This window comes from Drosophila teissieri, chromosome 3L (assembly GCF_016746235.2).
Source record: "Drosophila teissieri strain GT53w chromosome 3L, Prin_Dtei_1.1, whole genome shotgun sequence".
Classification (NCBI taxonomy): Eukaryota; Metazoa; Arthropoda; class Insecta; order Diptera; family Drosophilidae; genus Drosophila; species Drosophila teissieri.
Window position 1 is genome coordinate 4246107 of NC_053031.1, and position 15134 is coordinate 4261240.

General features: G+C 45.4%; 2 protein-coding genes across 8 annotated transcripts in view; one reads left to right on the top strand and one right to left on the bottom strand.

Moving 5' to 3' along the window:
* Window positions 1-15134, bottom strand: part of LOC122617845 (calcium uniporter protein, mitochondrial) — a 43525-nt gene that overhangs the window by 15487 nt on the left and 12904 nt on the right. The gene's annotated exons all lie outside the window — the stretch shown is intronic.
* On the top strand, window positions 548-14899 carry LOC122616345 (protein javelin). The gene is made up of 7 exons (XM_043791773.1): window positions 548-578; window positions 3711-3753; window positions 5868-6394; window positions 6805-7156; window positions 9038-12686; window positions 13126-13372; window positions 13685-14899. Exons 1-7 carry the CDS (start codon window positions 548-550, stop codon window positions 14659-14661), a joined length of 5826 nt encoding a protein of 1941 aa, XP_043647708.1. The 3' UTR covers window positions 14662-14899.

Here is a 15134-nt window from a genome sequence, read left to right on the forward strand (position 1 = left end):
GTCCGCGGCATTTGCATCAATTTGACGGCTGCTCTGCGCTTCACTGCCTCACTCTTTCACTACCTTAGTGCCTCACTTCCTCACTCTCTCAATGCCTCAATGGCCAGGAGCGATAGCCAACCCACTGAGCATAAATCATATATTCACTTGTAAATAAATGCCTAACATTAATTGAATCCCATTAAATAGGGAAATTATATATGTGCTACATTTTTATTGCACACTTTCACACACCTTAAAGTTGGTTTTCCATGTGCGTACTTTTAAACATGTGCATTCTAATGTGATATGAACAAATAGAGAAAATATTTAAATTAGAGACAATCTTTAATTGGGTTTATCACAGTGCACCGAGTGGTGCAATATTTCGCTGCTGCCGCTTTATGACGATCAACGCGCCGCCATCCGCTCGAGTTACTTGATTACAAGTGAGCGACGCATTTCCGCCGGCTTTGTTGTTGTGCGGCGAGCGGTCCGCCGTTTGGAGCTCCGAATTCCGAGTTTTGACTAGGTGACGCCGCTCTCCCCGATGACGAAACACGACGAAATGCCAGCCAGCGTCAAAGGTTCAACAGCAAGTGAGTTGGAGTTGGGGGAAGAGGGTTCAGTACTTCAGTGGCTCCACAGTTCACTTGAGTTCATTGCTGGGGCTCAAAAGCCAGGGGGCCGGGCCCAAAGCCCATCAGTCGACCCCTTGCCATTGGGAACTTTTTGTTTTGCATTATTCACGAGCATTGCCACATGGTACCACACACAGTGGGTCGAACTGGATGTGGCTGTGTGGCTGGAAAACTTTGCCGCAAGTTTGGGGAAACTAACTCTCGTTCAACAATAAAACTTGCGAATGTTTTGGAAAAAATTGGAGTGCGTAATGTGTGGAGTATAATAATAAAAGGAGTATAATAAAAATATATTCATATTTTAGAGTAGAAAATATTGTTTAAAGCATTTATTGGTGATCCGATTTTGTTTTTTATTCGTTGAGTTCTTAAATTTTCTCCAATTTCACCCACTGTATTACGAACTTAACAGCTCATCCCAGCGAGTTAAACAACAGATCAGAAGCAGACCCAGCTCATTTGTCATTCAAAAGGCATCATCTCCAGTGGGAGCTGGAGAAAGGGTTCCAGAAGGAAAGGGTTTACACGACCTTTAACCCCATGCCGCAGATCCCTCGTGCGAAACTTCAATTTGTATTTGATGGTGCGGCAATTGCAGTTTTAGGGACCAACATCTTGACTCGATAATGAGAGCCGGATTTTGCTACTGGTTTTCGGTTTAATTGGGCGCCAAATTACTTTTCACTTTGCCATTGCGATTAAGCTGGAAAATTTCATTAACAGTACGAGGCCCACCTCGTTCCAATGGTAATAAAAACCAAACGCCAGTGGCTAAATGTTTGAAACTCGAGACTCGAAATTGCCCCATTGTTGCTGCAGGCGAACAATAACAATGAAAGAGAAAAAGGACGGGAGGCGGGGCAGAGTGCCACTGAAAAAGGTTAACAAAATAATAACAAACAAATGAAAAGTATTATTTTAGACTGCGGCAGAGCAGTTGCTGCGCAGTCGCCACTTGCCACTTGCCACGAAAAGCAGCCGCGCATGCGCTCAACATTTTTCACCACTTCAGTCGCTCGAGAGACGTAAAAGCGGCAACAACCGAGAAAGCCAACAAATCGAAACACAAAAAAAACCGCGCGCGTTTTTCTCCTTCTCGGTATTTATTGCTTTTTACCCATTTCATGGACAATAAACTCAATTTTGCATTAACCACAAAAATCAACAAACTGTGCAAAAGCGGGCGCCATCAATAGAAAGCATTCAACTGGGTTAAAATGGGATGTGGCAACAAGCGAACAAGATGAATGTTTATTTGCACTGCGGAGTCAAGATGTGACCCAGAAAACCCCAAGCAACATCAACTCACTGTTTTGTGTGTGTGAGACAATATTTGTGACAAATGGCAGAGAACCTCATCATTTGCTTGTGCACAAAGCCTCCAGGAATCAATGCATGGAACCATTAATCTAAAAGCATTAATGATTTAAGGAATTTATTTGTCATTTGGGTAAGAGTGCTTCTCATTTGTATTTGGGTAAATTAACCATTAATTGGAGTAAATCTCAAGATGAACTGGAATGGGAATAGGAATGTGCAAATTGTTGGCCATTTCTCACTTAACTTCAACAATAGAAGTCATTGGAATAAATACCTAATAGAAAGACAACTGATTGATAAAAAGTAATAATGCTCCTAATAATATTATAAAAGCATTTTATATACAATTGTTTATAGTTAGAGTAAATTGTGACCTTATTTTGCGCACCAAACTCTCAATTTTCCGAGAAATTGAACATGAATGTAGTAAATAAATGGAGTAAAGAAAGGTAGCCCCAAATTCCGCATTAATAAGTTGTTTGCAAACCATTAATTCCGGCAGTATCGATTCCTTATACCCGTACGTAACCAGTTTCCACTTTAGATGATTGAGTGTCCTGCGACAAATGGCAAACTTATTTGTCCACTCATTGACAGAGTTGGCAGCCAAGTTTTCGCTTAATTTATGAGCCTGGGCCGCGTTGAAAGAGCAGTTGGCTGAAATGCAATTTGCGGGCAACCGCAGTTACAGCGGCAGAAAATTGATTTAGCATTTATTTCCAACTCTCCTGACCTACAGCGATTTTAGGTACGATTTTAGTAACGATGTTGCGGCAGAGAACCGAAAAATGTCGTATTTTTCGGAAAATGCCATTCGAAATGTCGCTGGAGGCCGGTGCCCATCTTCTTGCAACATTTTCGACAGGTTTTGCCGTTTGGATTTTTCATTTTTTGGTACAATCGCAATGGATGAGAGATGATTCAGATCGGGGGGTCTTGAACAATACGCTCTGATTATTCCAGTTCTTTTATTTCATATTAATTCTATTTTGCACAATTGAAAACCTATTGTGTATGGCCGCCGTGTGAGAATGATGCCGATTGCGGATGATTTTATGTATTTATTTTTTGCGAGTTTATGCTTCGGTGGCTGTTTTTGTTGCGATGCTTTTCATGTAAATCGGTATTCGGCGGTTTGCCGGTTTGCAGCTTTTGCTTGTTTTTCATCCAATAGATATCTGTGTTAATTAATTTGGCGCTGTCATGCGCGATTTTGCCATTTCCATTTTGGCACGAACGTGTTTATTTCACTGCATTTTACCTTTTTTTTTTTTGTTTAATGGTATAATTTAATTAGCTGCTCTTAAATATATTTAAAGGCCCCAGCTTCTTTGTTTCTTTAATGCCAGCCACAATGGTGCTGTGTTATTTTTTGAGCTTTACTAAATAATTTGTTAAGTTTTAATTAGCTTTTTTCTCATTATTTATTTAAAATCGTTAGAGGCTGTTTGCTTGTTTGGTTATTTATTTTTTTGGCCAATAGCGCGTTGAAAATCGCTCACTAATCGCACGCAAATCGCATTGACTTTTTTCTGCTGCGTTTTTATGTGATTGCCCTTGGGCAGATGTTGCAGAAAAGTGAGAAATTTAATTCGACGCGTGTCACAATAAAAATCAAGTTTAAAGCGAAACAAAAAGCGAACACGTGACTGGAAAACCAAACTGAATTCGTTATTTTCATTTGTGCGAAAACAGAGAAACAGAGTGGCAGTATGGCAGAATGTTTATAAACCCCGCTGTCAGTCATAAAATGGCATTAAAAGCAATTAGCAAGTTGCTTTATATTCAGCGTCGAGCGAACATATTGCCTGGGGTAATTAAAATCTTGAGATTTCGAGGCAAAATAATCGGAAGGAAACGAAAGCGGAAAAACCACTCTTGGCACCTCCAAAACGAAAGTAAAAGATGTGAGATATTATCGTTGAATTCATATTGCTAGGGAACACGCAATTAAACAATTTTCACGCACTCCACCCAGTGTTGACATTCGTCTAATTAAGTTTTTAGTGAAATGCAAACAAAATGTGCTACAAAATGGCTAAAAACCATCCACATTTAACCTCAGCCATCCTGTTGTGTGTGAGTTTTTAGCCCATAAATGTAGGTTCGCCAAAAACGTAATGGAACTGGCAATAGAGCAGGACAAATGAGGCCAGGCCAATGCTAAGCAGTTGGCAGTTGAGTGCGAGTGCTCAGCACTTTCTGGCTCTTTATTTTTATTTTTATGTCCGCTGCTCTCGGTCCATAAACCCAGGCGGCGCTACAAGGAACAAGAACAAGGACAAACGGCAGGAGAGCCGACAGGATGGCGCGGCCTCAATCCTGAATTCTGAATCCCCGCACACAGTTAAACATTAGTTGGCAGCATTTGCAATTGTAATGACTCGCATCTGAAATGCAACCATCCGGTAAAATGTGCCGAGCTTCCAGCCAGCTCATCCTGCTCCTGCTCCTCCACATCCGCAGCCACCTTTCCAAAGGACTCACGACACAGGAGCAATGAGCAGTTGGTTGGCGAGACAGCTGCAATTAACACGGAAACTATTGCAGCGGGTAAATGGAAAATGCCTCCTGTCACCTCTGAACTTTTGCCATTGGAAAGCATTTTGTGGCATGCAAATTAGGCGGAGATTAGTCGCAAAGTTGGCCAAGACTAGGCTACCGAAAGGGTTAGCAGAGCTAGTAATTTTATGGTATGCCACACTAACATTTTTATTTCGGCTTATCAAAATTGTTTTTAGGTGCTCCCGCGCTTTCACAAACTTTCTTAATAATTAATATACTTTTATATATACTTTTTTTTTTAGTGAGAGTAGCGTTGTTTCAAAAACATACCATCTCCTTGTTGATAGATGTCCAAATCTTGAGTAATATAAAACGAGCGTAGAATTGTTAGGACAACCCATAAAAAATATTTAAATGTTTCCAAACCAGGTCCAGTAAAATATATATCTGCATGCGATGCTGCAGCTATAACTCAAAAGTACCACGCAGAATTCCCAGTAGCGACCGAAGTACAGCAGCTATTCCGCAATCAATCTGCCAATCCGTGGCAGACGCTTTCCATTTTACAAATGGCAAATAGCTTTTCTGACTTTTCCGGCGCTTTTCACAACGGCGCAACGCCAAAGTCACAGATGGCGCGGTTCTCACGCTTCATTTGGCAGCTCAGGTAGAAAAGCTGCTGGCTAAGCAATTTTCCCCCAATCAGTCAAGGTTGCAGCCACCCAACCACCCACCGTCATACTATACATCAATGGTAATGGTGGTGGCGAAAGGCGGTAAGCAAATACTCAAAGTCCTTTGGCTTAAACGCTGCGAGGAGCAAAGTTTTCTGTTCTCGCTGCCCTCGTAAAACTGTTTGACTTTTATAGTGCAGTCTGTGGGTCGTCTGCTCTTCGCGTTTCGCTCGACTGAAGGATTGCAATGCCAGCGGAAAAGAAAACTAATATTTACGACTGCAGAATCACCTTTGGCGCTTAATTTAACTGGCGGACAGGTGGCAATGGCTCATAAAATACAGTCAATTTCTCATGTGTTACGGCAATGTAATGCAACCGCATGAAATTGGATTTTTAAGCCCAAAACACAGAAAGACAAATGGGCGATAGAGCAAACTAAAATATAACTTCCTACTTTTTAAGTGTCTGTTTCCTAAAGCAGTGTATTTTGATCTATATACTGATAAACTGGTTGAATTGCTCTTATCACTGCATAAACTCGTGTTAATGGTTTAAGAACTAATACCATTGTAATTTATGGCCTAGGAATTACTACAAAGCTTGGCAAAAAATATGAATATGGAAATATATCGCACGTGCCATAAAAATGATTAATGCCTGTTTGCGAATTCATAAATAAAACCATACATGCTTTTGGGACTTTTGACCCTGGCCATTAATAATTGTACATTTTTATCCTTTCCAGTGGCAAGGACAGCTATAGCTACCAGCACAATTACGTGGATCGGGTGCGTCTAGAGGACACCACTGGTGGACATTACCACAACAACCAGCACCAGCATCAGCACCAGCAAACCACCCACGATCCGAGGTGTCCGCAGTTGAGAGCCGCTGGCTGGAGACACACGCACAAAACCGTTTCCCATCTCGACTTGGCCACCAGCTGTCACGATGCAGCTGGAACTGGCTTAGGTCGCCACTCGCAGCCGCTGCACCACCACCACAGCAACAACCAGGTGAATCAGCACCACCAGCAGCAGCAGAGTCACCACCATTTGCAGCACTCCAACTCGCACTCCCACCATCCACACGCCCAGCCCCACTGGACGCAGTGCCGGGTGGGCGGGGCCGGAAGCGGAAACGGGCAGCTGAGGAACGCCCGATCGCTGGACTACACGCAACTGGAGCGGGAGGAGAACGCCTTGGACATCGCCGAGTTCTATTGGCGCTTCGATGCGGAAGCTCCGCTCGACCAAGTCGATAGCTACGCGGGTGAGTGGCGGCCTTCGGGTGGTTGGCATCCACTCGGCCATGTCGTTAATTGAGAATGAATAAGATATCGGTTTAAGTGTCGCATAAATATTGCACTTGTCTGGCTAATTACCACATAAATGTCACGTGATAACATCATCTCGATGTGGATCTATGATGATTTACTACAATCGCTAAATTTATTGACAAATGCTATTATCAATACTTGGGGCTTGCATGCAATGGCTCGCATTCATATTAGTATACAATTTGTTAAACTATCAACTAAATCTGACATAAGTGAAGTTGACCTACATTCTAGTAAATGTACGTCATTTATAGGTTGTTGAGTTTGAGCACGCGTCATGGAGAACGTGATAAAAAATGTAAACTTAATAATGAATTGTTCCCCTTACTTTTCACCTCCTCAGTTCTGCCAATAAACGACAGCTTTGAGTCCTCGGCTGCAACAGCAACGGCAGCAGGATCAAAGGAGGCCACCACGAGCAGCACCACCACAGTAGCCAGCAAGGCAAATGGTGGTGCCACCACCACAACCACCACCACCAGCAGCACCACCGCAACCACTGCCGCTGCCAACGCCCTGCTGGACATCTTGGGCAGCGAGTCGTGCAGCTTGAGGAGATCGCGCAGCTTGGCCGTAATACGTGAGGAGACATTTAGCGACCTGCAAATTGGATCGGCCAACAGCAGTCGCCGTCGATCGCAGCTAATACCGCGTGCCCGGCTCGTCAATCGCGGATTTTTCCGTGAATCGCCCCGGTGAGTGAGTCATGCACACACTGCACTACATGCGAAAGAAGAACAATCATAAGAGGTTCCTTAACATACTTAATATGTTTTGCATAGATTTTTGCTGGCCAGTTTTAACCATAAATATTACTCGCTCATATCTTTAACTTCTGACTTTCTATGAGATTAGAAATATTACATTTTCTGCTGCCAGCAGAGGTGGGACAGACTAAGCTAAGCTTTATCTTGCTCTCAAGTGCTCAAGTGCTTCAGGCACGGCCATCACGCATACGCCGCGTAGGCACGGGGCGATTTCAGCTGATTTTGGCCGTGCCAGTCGCCATTCGCCAGTCGTTGAGCGACGCTCGCCGCAAACTCAACAGGTCTCGGCACAAATTTCAGTTTAAACAATTCAACAAAAAGCCGCCGGCCAAATTGTTGCGGTCGGTTTGTTGTCGCCGTTTCATTTTGCGTTTGTGTTTGCTGCTGGTTTCTGCGGTTTGTGTGCGTTTTTTTATATTTGAACCCGGCTGACTGGTCGGCTGGCTGGTTAGGGTCATTATCCAGAGGTCAGTGTTGCTGCGCATAACCTGCGGTTGTCCATTAAACCTGAGCCTGATTGGTGACAACTGCAAAGTGCAAACTATCGAACGCTTAAGCACGTTACATAAGAACATTTCAGTTTTATGAGCAGTAAAAGTTTAGTGCGAAGTTGGGTTTTTTTTTCCATTTCACATTGGGTAGTTTATCCCCACGTTGTTTAATTAAAATTGCGAAAGTTTGTTGTTTGTCAATTGTTTGAGCAGCTGCATGCCTGAGTCGTATGAGACGGCGGGCATGTGACAGACAGCGAATTGGAAAAGCTTTTAGCTACGCCCCACTCGTTCGTCCTGCACATCAACACACACACGTTATCCTGCGCATCCTGGCAATGGCATCTGCAGTCGTCGCGCTGCCATGGCACTCGGAATCGCATCCTTCCTGCTCCGTCGCACTCTGTCCTCCGTCCTCTGGGCTTTTCCGTTTTTCATTTAATTTGCCGCAAATCGCCGCGTCAAGTGGCTGAGTAAACCATCAACAAAACTCGCTCGAGTGCAATGTGCAGCTGAAACGGATCCGGTCCAAAGTGACGGCTCATTCTTGATGTGGGATAATGGCGGCTTTAGCTCAGAGATCTCCATTGAAAGGTCTTTAGACCCGGAGTCTGACAAGCGAGCTCGTTTAAAATCAATAAAGATAAATGTAGCAGGTTCAGTAATTTATGAATGAAATTGAATCGTTATTCGACGGATTAATGTGGTGCTTAACAGCACGGCAATTACGAACCATGCATACAATTAAACTCAAATCCAGTCATAAAAATAATTAAAATAAATAAAAGCAAACCAGTCAACACTTTTTATATTTCTTAAATCTTACTGTTGACCTATTATTGAGTTTTTTACATATCCATAGTTCTAGTGTAACTATTATAAAGAAAGCAAACGTGACACTCCATTTAAACGCTACTCACTTTGAAATTGCAACATTTACTATGGGCCCATACCTTTGTCACCGATTTGACACATTTAATTTCGTGTTTGCCTATACAATTCTATCAATCACCTGTCGCAGTTTTACTTTTTTTTGCTGCAGTTGGATGCCCATTTGAATGACAAACAAGAACCCACTTTTGACTGCCTGACATTCCCAGTTAGGTTTCTGTTGACTTATCTGCTTTGTGCGGATTGATTGATTTAGACATCACATGTCTGATACTCATGGCAATTGAGGGTCTTTGAACGAGGCCAACACTGAGTGCAGGGAGCATTCATCATGTCATTATATGTAATTTACTTATGATAGGCCAACATGCAAAACAATGCCATCATTAACGGGCTCATCCTCCCATTTCGATTCTCCCACCCGCAGATTGAACGGCAAACCGAGTCAGGCGACCTTGGTGGGTGAGCAGCCAGCGGATCAGCCTACGGCGGATGACACCCACAGCCAGAGAAGCAACTCGGGCACTTGCGATTCGCATCAGCAGCAACAGCAGCAACAGCAGCAGCAACAGCAGCAGCAGCAACATCAACAGCAGCAACACAGGCGGCTTAGCAGAGAATCGCGTGACTTTGATGTCTACTATGATAATCTGAAACGCTTGGACGCCTTGGCTTTGAATCTGAGTGAGCAATTGCATCCTTGGCACAACGACAAGAGCGACTTGGAGAGCTTGAACTCGGATTACTTCAAAAACTCATTGCATCAGAACCATCTGGATCAACAGCAACCATCTTCGCTGGAATTCGAAGCCCTCGAACAAGTGGCAGCTAGTTTGCTCAAGGAAAGACCAAGGATTTATCAATCAAGGCGGCAGCAGCAGAACAGGAATAACCACCACTCCAACTGCCTGCAACGACACCTGGACACGGGGGGTGAATCGTGTCCAGAACACAGCCAGAGTAGCGTTTTCCCAGAGACTACAACCAGTAACTCAGATGATCAGACGGATAGCCCATCGCTCTCGGAACAGGAATACGACTTAACCCACATCGAGGAGATCTACCAGCAGGGCAACAACGGCGAGGAGAGCTACGAGATCATAAGTCTCACGACCACTACAAGGACACGTTTCGAGAGCAGTGAGGGCGAGGAGGAGGAGGAGCAAACTGGAGAGGAAGTTCCGGATAGTCTGACCACGCCCACGGAGCCACAGACCAGCGACAGTGAGAGCACCTTGAGGCAAAATCACAACGAACAGTTGGACAAACTAATTGCATATGATTCTGTGTACCTCTCCTCGGAGGATAGTTCAGATTGCACTTTAGTTGGCGAAAGTTGCGAGTCCTTCGAGCAGAGAACTTTCACTAGTTGTGGCGAAAGTGGTGAGCTGGAAACCCGCAGCTTACTGCACATTTCAATAGAAGACACGGTCTACGAACCGCAAGCTAAGCAGCACAAAAAGGCCACAAATCCAGAGGATCAACCTGCTCCGCTGCTGACCACCACAGCCAAAGTTGAGGCACAGATCTTCACGCAAGTTTTGAAGGTAGAACACACGCCGAAACCCAAGATCCTGGCCGTAGTGGAAAAGCGTAAGCTCAAACAGGAGGAAGTCAAGCAGCAGCCGCCGGAATTGAAACGCCAGGCAACCGACTCCTTCGTGGTCACTGCCAACAAGTCCAACCTCGCCGAGAATCAGTATCACAGCCTGCCGGATGTCAATATAGGAGTGAGTCTGAAGGTCTGCGAGAATATCGACAAGGAGCTCCGATCATCCTACAATCAGCAGAGGCAGCAGCAGCGCAAGGAAGCCAAAAAGGAGCAGCAGGTGACCCGGGCGGAGACGTACGATTCCATTAGACGTTTCGGACGCGCCCATCAGAAAGCCAGGCAAAGGGAATACCAGGAAAGGGAAAGAGAACGCGAGAAAGAGGCGTCAGCGGCCCTTCAGGAAAAGGAAAAGGATAAGGAAAGGGAAAAAGAAAAGCCAAAGATAAACAAGGAATTTTCCGCACAGGAGCGGCAAATTGAAGTGAAAGGTACGACAAAGTCTCAAGCTATAATCAAAGAAGTAGAGCGAATTTCCAGAAAGGAAGAGGCTGAGAACGACGACGACGAGGAGGAGGAGGAAGAGGAACCACTGCCACCACCGCCGCCACCTTTGACCGAGGAATCGCAACAAGAGGATTCAGCAGCGGATGTAGAAGAGGAGGACAATCTGTCCGTATCCATTTCACAACCGGAACAACCCAAGGAGGCGCCCGTCATTGAGGTGGCCAATTTCAGCAGGCTAATCGAGCGTCGTGCGCAGGAAATCCGCGAGCGACAGGAGCAAATAAAGCCATCCTTTCAAATAATCATCACCGACGCTCAAAACAACATCATCCAGAAGGAGGCAATTCAGGAGAACAAGGAACCCATTCAACGGATTAACCCCAAACCCAGCACGAAAACAAATTCAAATTCAAACTCAAGCTCAAGTTGTAATCTCATTCAGCGCCCTCTGCGACGCTCCGTGAGTTCCTCGAGTGGCAAACCGCTGGAACATCGCATCCTCAGCACTGGTGCTCCCATTTACAAGGCCCGACCTGTCAGGGTTTTGCCCTCCTCCAGCAGCGATTCGAGCTTCTCCAGGGGCAAAATGTCACGACCCCAAATACTGCATGTGGTGGATGGACGTGGAGGAGTAGCCGCAGGCGGAGGAGCAGGTGGCACCCTGCGAAGGAGGAGCAGTGCCAGGAGCATGGCCAGCACAATTAGCTCGCCGGGTGGTGAGGTGGCTAATGAATACCTGCAAAAAGTGGATGCAGTCCGATGCTATTGGAACAAGCTGGCGGGCAATGAACCGGAAACACTAAAAACAGAGCAGCCGGCAAAGGAAACCCAGCCAGGCATTCACTTCCAGTTGGGTGGCGAGACCACTACACAGGCCACGGATAAACCCGCAGTTGGCAATGACTTCTGCAGCATGATGCCACATCCCTCGATTGAAATTGTGGAGCTAGGTGAGGGTGCCCAAAAGGCCACCATTGTAAAGGCGGCTCCGGAACTAGAGGAGGATCCCGATGAGGATCAGGATCAGTTCGATCACATAAGGTACAAGGTACTGAAGTCGCAGCAGCTGATTCGCAACAATTTCCTCTCCACCCGTAATAAAAAGGAGGCCCAGTTTGATGGTCTAATTCAGTACCTGCAGGAATACAGTTTCCAGGAGCTGCTGAGCAACAATAATGTGGTCATAGTTGAGCCTGTTCGGACCAAGATCGAACGACCGCTGCAGGTGGGGATTAACAGTGGTTCTACGACTACGCCTTCGACTGTTCCCCCACCGAAACCTCCGAGGGTTGTAAATGCCTCCGCGTCCCAGCCACGAAAAATGCGGCAAAGACAAACAGGAGGAGCCGCTGCCAAACGGCATTTCTTCTACCAACCCGTACGGGTGAACAGAGAGCTCTACGAGGATGAGCTTCCAGATCCCGATACAGTTCGCAATGTTCGTCGCTTCTTCGAGCAGAATGTCCTGCCCACTCCTGGTCAGGGATTATTAGTGCAGTCGCAGCAGAAGTTTGGAGGCTCAGCCTGCCAATTAAGTCCCAAGTCTAGGAGAGCTAGGGGTTACCGCTACCTGACAATTGATACGAGTTATGGAGGCGCAGAGGAACAACCCAAAGGCATGGAGATGCTGGAGGAGCACAAGGCGAAGCACTGGGACAATGCGAGCCTATCCAGCGGAATTTCCAGTGGTGATTTAAGTTCCCCCTGCGGGGAGTATCATCATCAGGAATCCCCAGTGATGGCCTGCAAGGATGTTCATGTGCAGGACGTTGTTCGGAGACACAATAGCAATGCTGCCAATGCCAAAGCTCGAGCTAAATTCGCCAGCCGACGCACCTGGTGCATGGGTGCCGGAGGAGCAGGAGCAAATGAATCCCTTTATCGGCAAATTTATGAAAATAATTTGGAAAATTCTGAGCAGGAAAATGGAGAACATCTGGACGAAGAGGACGACGAGCAGGATGACCAGTACGAGGACGATGTCGAGCAGGACATGTGCGAGAACTATTACGTCAGCAATGTGAGTACACCGAAAAAATCGAGTTAACGTTCCAAATTGATTGACCACTTGTTATTTTAATCTTATCAAGACATACTTATTCATGATAATCGCATCACTTAAATGATAAAAAGATAATTTTAAATCGGTCTGACACGGTAATTTAGTTAAGTCATTTATTAAGTGGATTCCTTTGGAGATTCATGCTACTTATTTACTATCTTACATTTTAAAATAGTTTTCAACCGTTAATCATTTAAATATAGTTCCTTGGAAGTTACCAACTTAATTAATTCGATTTAAATGGATAAATTTCGTGTTTAGCTAGAGCTACTGGTTGCGTAAGCGTAGATTTTTTATATTTGTGTACCCTATTGGGGTGCGGTCCTTTGCGTGTGGCTTTATGGACCATTAGCCTTTGATGGCAGCCAGTCGTCTAATCTTTCCCTTTTGCCTTCAGGACGTGCTGGCCAAGATAAGGGAGTGCGGCTCCACTGTCACCTACTACGGAGGAAGGGTGCTGGACAAGACCGCAACCAGCAGCACAGCTCCGTCCACAAAAACCACTCAGCCGATGACGGGGAGTGCCACCCGCTCCCGAGTCCGTCAAATCGAAGCCTGCAATGTGTGCCTGCCGAGCGAGAGATGCGAACATCGATTGCAAACCAAACAAGCGGCCGCCGAACAGCAGCAGGACTCCTATCAAGGTGGGTAATGAGAATCATCCTGGCCAGGTCCATACTCATAATTGGGTTGCATACGGTGCACCCTCGTTGTGAACAGTTTTTTTAAGGCTTATTTGCTTACAACGATTGGTTCTCGGTTTTAAAAGTTAACTTATCTGTTCATTAAAATAGTTTGTGTTTCCCAAGTAACTTACAAGACATTAAATAGTAAGAAATACGTTTTATCACAGAATGGTGATTTTTATAACTTCATCCCACAACATAAGCTCATCATAAAGCCTGACAATGACAGCATAAAACAGAAATGACTATCGCCTTTCTTTCACTGTGCAGGCATCAAATTTAAGCTGGTGAAGTCGAACAGCTGCAGCAGCCGCCTGGAGTTGGCCGGAACTGGAGAAGATGAGGTCACCGCCGACAGTGAGGTGGTTCGAAAGATGGTACATCACTTCGAGGCGAATCAGACAACGGCTAGCAATGATGTCCAACTGACCATCAACAGTCAGAGTCCGATAACGCCGACGAAAAAGGAGCCGGAGGAGGATGTGCCACGACGCCAAGTGACAGTAAATAATCACATCAATGTGCTGGGAGACACGATGCCCGGATGCCAGGAGTCCCAGGAGCCCCAGGAGAAGGCTGAAAACTTTAATGGCCGGCCGGAGGAGAATGGTTATGGCGCTGTGGAGACTGTGACTGTGCCCACATACGAAAGTCAAGCCATGAACATACGCCTCGATTCGACTGAGAACAAGAATATCCTGCAAACTGCCGCTGCGACTGCTGCTTCTGCTGCTGCTGCTGCCAACAAAGTTTGCCGCAATAAAAACGTTGACTTGGCCTACACGCTGGTGAAGACAACGGCAAATACTCCCAAGGGCAAGCCCATCGAAGCACCGCGCCAGAAAATTGGAAAACAACTGCGCGAAGTTGAGGAAAATGTGGAAAAAGCAGCCGTGACAAAGGCCGCCATCAAGCTGACGAAGGCCGCACCATCGCAAATCATTGTGCCCGTCGATATTCACAGTCAGGCCTCGATAGCAACACACACTGCTCCAATTCCGGAGCGTCGATTGAGCAGTGCCAGCAGCAGTAACTCCGTGGTGGACAAGACCGTAGTGCGGCATTATGTGGCCAATGATAAGAGCATCTACGAGCGGCGCAAGTACGATGAGATTGAGTTCGAGGAGTTCGAGGTCTACGATCCCAGCAAGGAACCACCACCCCAAGTGGAGGGAAACTCCGAAAATCACCCTGAAAAAATACCCACAGATGCAGAGCTCTACGACAGCCTGGATGACAAAATGTAATCAACAAACTAATGCTCAATCGAGACACAAAACGGCAACGACGACTTCTTGGGGTTTCGGGTTAAAGCTTACATTTAAAAACATCTCGTAGTTAACCATATCGGTAGCCATATCGGTAACCATATCGGTTAGCTTTACAGGTAAAGCCAAAAGATTATACCATAAACTATCCAAAGTATCATATATATATAAATATTTAATCTTAATTTGCAAAACAAACTTCTGTCCAACTGTATATTGTAAGTTTATGCTTAAATAAATATGCAATTTATTTATCGAGTTTGTGACAGCTGTCGACTACTTATTTATTATGCATTTCATTTTCAGAAGCCAACGGGCAACTCGCACCATTTCATTACGAATATTATCTATCACATTTCAAAGTGCCGGTTAATGGGAAACCACAACGACCACTAATTTGTCAAACTTATCTTTAATTGATCGATAATTTATGGGCATGTGCAATTCAATGC

Bases quoted from the DNA above. Each gene is read 5' to 3' on its own strand.
- LOC122616345 (XM_043791773.1), top strand. From the start codon at position 548: ATGCCAGCCAGCGTCAAAGGTTCAACAGCAA. The intron at 579-3,710 runs GTGAGTTGGAGT...AAAAGCAATTAG, and splicing joins CGTCAAAGGTTCAACAGCAA to CAAGTTGCTTTATATTCAGC. The intron at 12,687-13,125 runs GTGAGTACACCG...TTTTGCCTTCAG, and splicing joins AGAACTATTACGTCAGCAAT to GACGTGCTGGCCAAGATAAG.